We start from the raw sequence: 7,162 nt of genomic DNA on the forward strand, positions 1-7,162 counted from the left end.
AGGGAGTGGGTACTAGGTCCTGGCTTGTAGAATGTGCTACTATAGTTAGCAGGGACACTATGTCCAAGAGGCCTTCTTGCACCTTTACTCCCCTGAGGAAGGAAGCCATGACTTTCTTCTGCTCTGCTATAGCTACATCATTCCCCCAAGACACAGTATAAAAAAGCCAAATTCACACTGTCACAATTAATTTATTGACATTTTATAAAAACTCAGCCAAGTAGAAGAAGAAGGTACAACCCAAGAGTACAATTCTCTTCAGTGCTTTTTTTCTCCTTGCCCCTGTGGCACTGATGTTAAGACAGCCCCTTGCTCTCCACTAACCAGGCAGCATAGAAATATTCTTAAAGTGAGGTCCTATGGATTTCAAGCTGGGGCCAGGTCTCAGGCATTTCCTGAGGCATCTCAGGCAGGCAACAGTTACCACCCAATACCTCTGTCAGAGGAAAAAGCTCAGTTTATTCAGTCCCTAGAAAATTGCTATCTTCCCCTGGTCAGACACTAAGGCACCCTGACAGGGTCAAAGACAGCCAACAGTCCTGACTATAATTCACTGTAAGAAGGCTGCAGACATCAGGCATATGGGGCACTCAAGATGAGCCTGACCATTTCCTAGGCATGTCCCCTTTCCATAACCTCCTGCCTTTCCACCCCGGCATTTCCAGCCAGCTTATAACCCAATTTCTGGGGAAGTGAGGGGGAGAACATCATCATGAACACAGACTCTTCTCTTAGATTGGAGCAGGAGCCAAATGCAATAAATAAGAGAGTTGGGTTGGGAGGGAGAGGAGAGGAGAGGCTAGGGAAAAATCCTGCCTCAAGTCTGGTGCACCTCATGGAACATCAGTTCACGGGGGATGGCTGTTTCTGGACCAAACTTGGTAGCTGCCCGACGCTCGAAGGCAGCGACATTCTGCTTGACAACCTCATCAAAAAACATGGTGGCCAGCTGGGAGTGCAGCAGAGAACGAAATTCAAAGGAAATCTGGGAATAGGTAAGAGACAGAAATCATTCAGGACCATGTTGGATAGTCCCTGGCCAAACACAAGGATACTATTCAGTGTCTTTCCCCCTGCCCCGCCCCGTTCCTTAGATCCCCTCAAAAGCCCTTACTTAGGACTGAGCACAGAATACAAGTTTGATGTAAGCTCAGACCTGTGGCAATTGACGGGAAATGCTAAGTGCAAGCTATACTTAATAACTTCATGATACCTTGCTCAACCCTCACAACCTAGTTGTAGCTCTATGCTACATAGCCTCCTGACTCACCGAAAAGTCCACAGTGCAAGTTCGCGGGTAGGCAGGAATACCAGGGCTGAATCGCCAAATGGTCTCTAAATGGTTGAAGAGCTTGCCATCAGTGCAAACAGCCTAGAAGAGGGCAGTTAGTTAAATAATATTACAACGGGATAAAACATGCAGTAGGTATATAGGAGGGTATAAGAAAGAACTGAAAAATGTTTTCCTTTCCTTCTAATGTTTTATTAGGGAAGTATTTGACACATGGAGCTAAAATCATTACAAAGAAGGCCAAAATAACCCTTAAATGTAAAAATGCTAGAGAGCACAAAAACTTTGCTAATTAATCCCTTCCAGTGCCTCACCTTGACCATGTGAGGTTTGACCATGGAAACAGCAGAGGTATAACGTTCCACAATAGGTGGAAAGCCAACCTCTAACTGGGCCTTCAGGTGACCTTTGCGGCTAGATACCACCAAGGACTTCTTACACCAGGGCACAAACTCACGATACTCCTGGACATTGGACACCACTTCAAACATCTCCTGCATTGAGTACCTAAGGGAAGGAATCAGAGAGAGGCCAAGGAACTGCCAGCTGGGACAGGTTCCTTCCTGTCCTGGGTGCCCGTCCCCACCCCATGCCTTTGCCCACTAACCATTCACCTTCAGAACTAGAGATCCCAAAGAAACCTGGATGAATGGCTTCCCAAAAGGAAACATGGAAATTTCCATGATGTTAAAGTTACGTTTCTTTGTTGTTGTTGTTTTTTAAGATTTTATTTATTTATTTGACGGAGAGAGAGAGACAGCCAGCTAGAGAGGGAGCACAAGCAGGGGAGTGGGAGAGGAGGAAGAAGCAGGCTCCCAGCCGACCCCGGATCACGCCCTGAGCCGAAGGCAGACACTTAACGACTGAGCCACCCAGGTGCCCCTAAAGTTATGTTTTGCAGTTCACAGAATGCTTTTGCATTTAGTATCTATTTTGATCCTAAGAGGGACCATCTAGGGGAAACAGGCTATTCGTTGTACTGGTGATCACACAAGAACTCAGATCCTACCTCTACAACTTTCTAACAACGTAGTCCTAAGTAAATTACCTGTGCCTCCATTTTCTCATCTGTAAATCAGAGTTAATAATAGTACCTGATACATAGTCTGTTGAGAGGATCAAATGAGAAAACCTACCTAAAACACTTAAGTAGCCTAACTACTAGCTGTAGCAAGTGTTCAGTGTTAGTCTTATATCTTGCCCACAAATACGTTTAAAAGGTCAACAGAGAAATAATACCCTGTTGTCTTATATTGTCCAATTCTAATCACCTTTCTCTTAATGCACATGCTGGGCAACCAAGAAGGGAAATTAAGGTTGGAAGGCTGGCAGGGAAGAATAAAAGATCAATAATAATAGCTGGGGAGAGGGACGGCCGAGGATGAATCTTGCCCACTATTGCTCCCCTTACATTCTAGCCTGGATTTAGTCATTTGTTTGGAGAGGAAGGGAATGTGGAAGGATGCAGGACAGGGGAGGATGCTCACCCCATGATCCTACGCTCAGAGTAAGCTTTTCGCTTGTTGGTGAAGGGGGCGGCAAAGCCCATGAAGGAACGCGTGGGAGGTAAGCCAACATCAGCCACCAAGACTTGGGCAGCCCGAGGCAAGAAAAGGCTGCAGGACATCAGAAATCTAAGGACAAAAGGAAAGGAGAGAGGACGTCACGATTCTTTGTATTCCTCAACCATTCCCAGGTGAAGGGGGGGGGTGCATCCCAGAGGAAGGTCATCCGAACAAGCGTTTCCCCCGGCACCTGCTGCAGCCCGCCAGGCTCCCTGGCCAGGCAGTCACGAGTGCGAAAGGTCGAGGGCGGCTGAGGACAGTGGCGGGGGAGGAGATGGGGAAAAGTGGGGTGCGTGCGAAGCGCAGCTGCCTTGGAGTGTGGGCTACGATACCGTTAAAAGCTAGGACTCTTCAGAAAGTATCACAGTCTCTGGGGCCTTGCCAAGCCGGGCGTTGCCAGGGCACCCGCAAGGGGCAAGTAGTGGCTGGGCACCCACCCCGGGGACATCCCCTCGCGAATCACTTGCAAAAGCATTCCCCAAAGCTCTACATTACACCCGTAGCTAAAACCGCTGCCGCCCCACGCCGCGCCCGCACCGCAGCGCCGCAACCCTACACGGTCTGGAACTTCGGGGCCCTGGGCGACCCCCTTTCCAGCGGCGCGGCCGCTCGCGCCTCCCTCTCACCTCATTGGTCGCGGCCGTCGCGGAGGGCCCGGGGGCGGAGCCGGGCGCGCGCCCGGGCGGAGCGCGAAGCCGCCGCAACGCTGGGCCGCCGCGCGCGTCCCGGCTGGGAGCCGCCGCGCGCCCGCCGAGGCCATGCGCGGGACCGACCCTCCCTTGCCCTCTCGGCTCTGACCCCCGCTGCGCCCTCCTCACTCCCGAGGAAAAGCGGCCGCCGGGCTGGTTCAGGGTCCCCGAGAACAGGAGCAGCTTGAGGCTGCGGCTCCTCTCGCCCTGCTCCCGCCCGGGCGGCGGGGTAGGCTAGAACTGAAGCTGCGACCGCTGCTCCCGCAGCTCCCAGTACCCCCACGTCACGCCGTTGCCATGGCTCGGAACGGGGAGAGGGAGGAAGAAGGGGACAACGCGGCCTTTCGGGAGATGTAGTTTCACACCTCTAGCGAGAAAGGGCGCAGGAGAGGGCGTGTGAGAAGCTGCAGAGATGGCCAGGAGGAACGAAGTCGCCTGGCAAACGACTTGGCGAGTCTGTGGTCACAGAATTGATACATAAGCACAGAGGCGACTTCGGGGGCGTGTCGTCAGCAGACATCTGCTGATCTTCTGAACGTCTCTTTTAGAGCCTTTATTATATTCCTCGTTCATAGTTAGAAGTTCTGTTAGTCTTTGTAGCCTCTATCTATGGTGCCTAGTACTATGCTGTACATCTTTGAGGAAGGAAATTAATCTTCCAAGCTCTGGGCTAAGACTTTGCATAGTTTTCTCTTTTAATATTTATAGAAAGAAGTGGGGGTGGGGGTGAGGGGAAGAACCAGACTTAATTTTAGGGGAGAAAACCGTCTCTGTCTGGAAGTGTGCACTTGATGAAGGGTGAGACCTCAGGGAGGGAACCCAGGCAAAGAAATGTCACTGTACTGCTTTCCGTCGTGATAACAAGTAGGGGGGGAAATGCTCTTGATAAAAGTGGGAAGAACAAAAGGAAAATAAAAAAAGAGAGATTGGATCTAGATGGGTACAAAAGTCATTGAAATTCTCCCACGGTGGAGTAGAGGAAGGCCATTTTAAGAATGGTGGTGCCTCGTGTGCCTGGGTGGCTCAGTCGTAAAGTGTCTGCCTTCAGCTCAGGTCATGATCCCAGGGTCCTGGGATAGAGCCCCTCCAGGAGTAGGGCTCCCTGCTTAGCAGGGAGCCTGCTTCTCCCTCCCTGCCCCCGCCCCCCCCACCCCCGTGTGCTCTCTCTCTGCCTCTCAAATAAATAAATGGGGAAAATCTTTTTTAGAAAATCTTTTATTTGTATTTATTCATGACAGACAGAGAGAGCGGCAGAGGCAGAGGGAGAAGCAGACTCCTTGCTGAGCAGGGAGCCCCCATGCAGGCTCCATCCCAGAACCCTGGGATCATGACCTGAGCCGAAGGCAGATGCTTAACCAACTGAGCCACCCAGGTGCCCCTAAACAAATAAAATCTTAAAAAAAAAAAAAAAGAATGGTGGTGGCTGCTGTTGCATTCAGAGATGTTCACGCTATTATAGTGTGAGCCCTTCCTCTGCTTTTGTTCTAAATCTTTGGTCACATTTCCATACTCAGTAAAGTTTTGTCTGAGTAATGTGTGGAAGGTGAAAGGAGGATAAAGTAGTTAAAGTAACTGTGTCGCCTTTGGGGTCCAACTGGTGTGGAAGAGAAACAACTTCCCTAGAAGTGGGGGCTGGAAACAGATAGAAATCCTCCCTCTCCCCACTCCTCCTTGAGATTGGCATTAATTTTGGGATTTCCATTGCATATGGATTGATTTAATCTTTTTTTAAGATTTTATTTTTTAGTGACTCCTGGGTGGCTCAGTCAGTTAAGCGTCTGCCTTCTGCTCGGGTCATGATCCCAGGCTCCTGGGATCGAGTCCCACATTGGGCTTTTTGCTCAGCGGGGAACCTGCTTCCCTCTCTGCCTGTGGTTGCCCCTGCTTGTGCGCTCTCGCTCTCTCTCTCTCTCTGATAAATAAATAAATAAATAAATAAATAAATAAATAAATAAATAAAATCTTAAAAAAAAAAGATTTTATTTTTTAAAGTAATCTCTACACCCAACATGGGGCTCGAACTCACAACTCTGAGATCCTTTACAGACTGAACCAGTCGGATACCCCTGGATTGCTTTAAATTTTGAGCCTATTTTATCTGAATGTCAAAGAGCAAGAGCCCTCCCTTTGACTCTGGCTTACATTTAACATTTTTAACGAAGGCATTTTTGGGGAATGCCTGGGTGGCTCAGTTGGTTAAGCATCTGCCTTGGGCTCAGGTCCTGATCCCCAGGGTCCTGGAATTAAGTCCCACATTGGGCTCCTTGCTCAGCAGGGAGACTGCTTCTCCCTCTGCCTGTCACTCCTCCCTGCTTATGCTTGCGTTCTCTCTCTCTGACAAATAAATAACATCTTTTTTAAAAAGGAAGGCATGTGAATCCTTATTTTATATGTATATTATATATATGTGAAGCCCCATATTGGGGAATGATCTCACCTCTTTTTCTCTCCTAACGTTTCTTCTTCTCCCCTCAGCACCGCTACGCCCACCACCAGGATACAGTATCGCTTTCCAGTTCAAAGATGGTACTCTGGAGCCACTCAGATGGGCATGTGACCTTGAGGGACAGATTTACTCTTTACAACCCTGCTTTCTTGTCCAGACCCACTCCCTCTGACTAAGGGCTTACACATGTGAGACAGCTGCTTAGAGTGAGGAGAAAGGATCTGGCTGGATAAAAGACAGAAATTAACCGGGATACATGACTGAACTGTGACCTCATTAACACTATGCCTTAACCGAGTTAACTGCTGCAGAATCCCCAAGGTACAATAGGCCTGCCAAGCCAATTTGCTTGTTGTCCCCCTACTAATTAGATTAGCTAATTACTGCCATTTAAACTTTTCCTAGTTCATTCCTCGTACTTGAACAACTAATTTCTTGCCATTTGCCTGTCATTCTACATCAGTAACTTCCTTCAGGTCCTAACTCAAAACACATCTACTCAAGGAAGACCCTCTTTTGACTGAACCCATCCTCGAACATTACCCCAAACACATAATGCCACGTAAAATAGCATGTATCCTGGGCCGCCTGGGTGGCTTAGTCGGTTGAGCATCTGCCTTCAGCTCAGGTCATGACCCACATTGGCATTGGGCTCCCTGCTCAGCTCCCTGCTGCTCTCTCCCCTGCTCTCCCTGCTCCCCCTGCTTGTGCTCTCTCTCTCTGCCAAATAAATAAACAAATAAATAAAATCTTTTTTAAAAAATAGCATGTATCCTATATTCTCTAGTTGTTTCGTAAGTATATGTATGCTCTTCTAAGTTCCACAGAAATAGACACTATTACTTCTAAGTTTCTACTTCCAAACCAGTTAGTATAGTGCTGTATATGCATTCTATAATGGTTGAGTCCTCAATCAGCATTTGTTAAAAGAATGGAAACTGAGGCTTAAAAATAGGTGGGTATCTGCCTAGAGGTACCCAAATGTGAATTCAGTAGTTGAATCACAGGACTGTCTTCATAGAAGGGCATTGCACCCACTTCCAGCCTAAATACACCCCCAACCCCTGTGCATCTCCCTGAACCTTGGAAGTATCTGTGTTAACTACATCATATCCCTTTTTTCCCTACTGGGAAATCCTCTTTCTGTGCTCTAAATAATATTAAAAATAAC

General features: G+C 48.4%; 1 protein-coding gene across 2 annotated transcripts; it reads right to left on the reverse strand.

Moving 5' to 3' along the window:
* Positions 1 to 171: 171 nt before the first annotated feature.
* Positions 172 to 3,817, reverse strand: COQ10A (coenzyme Q10A). Of its 2 annotated transcripts, none has more exons than XM_045789872.2 (5): positions 3,483 to 3,817; positions 2,779 to 2,925; positions 1,606 to 1,798; positions 1,271 to 1,372; positions 172 to 985 (listed from the first exon to the last, which is right to left on the reverse strand). In XM_045789872.2, exons 1-5 carry the CDS (start codon positions 3,614 to 3,616, stop codon positions 818 to 820), a joined length of 744 nt encoding a protein of 247 aa, XP_045645828.1. In that variant the 5' UTR covers positions 3,617 to 3,817; the 3' UTR covers positions 172 to 817. The 2 variants fall into 2 exon arrangements, with proteins under 2 accessions (XP_045645828.1, XP_045645829.1); XM_045789873.2 differs by lacking the exon at positions 3,483 to 3,817 and adding an exon at positions 3,189 to 3,375.
* Positions 3,818 to 7,162: the final 3,345 nt, after the last annotated feature.

The sequence above is a fragment of the Ursus americanus genome, chromosome 17 (assembly GCF_024610735.1).
Source record: "Ursus americanus isolate L20-20 chromosome 17, mUrsAme1.1.p, whole genome shotgun sequence".
NCBI lineage: Eukaryota > Metazoa > Chordata > Mammalia > Carnivora > Ursidae > Ursus > Ursus americanus.

Bases quoted from the DNA above. Each gene is read 5' to 3' on its own strand.
- COQ10A (XM_045789872.2), bottom strand. From the start codon at position 3,616: ATGGCCTCGGCGGGCGCGCGGCGGCTCCCAGCCGGGACGCGCGCGGCG. The intron at 2,926-3,482 runs GTGAGAGGGAGG...TTTTGTCCTTAG, and splicing joins CGACGGCCGCGACCAATGAG to ATTTCTGATGTCCTGCAGCC. The intron at 986-1,270 runs GTGAGTCAGGAG...ACCTATTCCCAG, and splicing joins CTTGCACTGTGGACTTTTCG to ATTTCCTTTGAATTTCGTTC.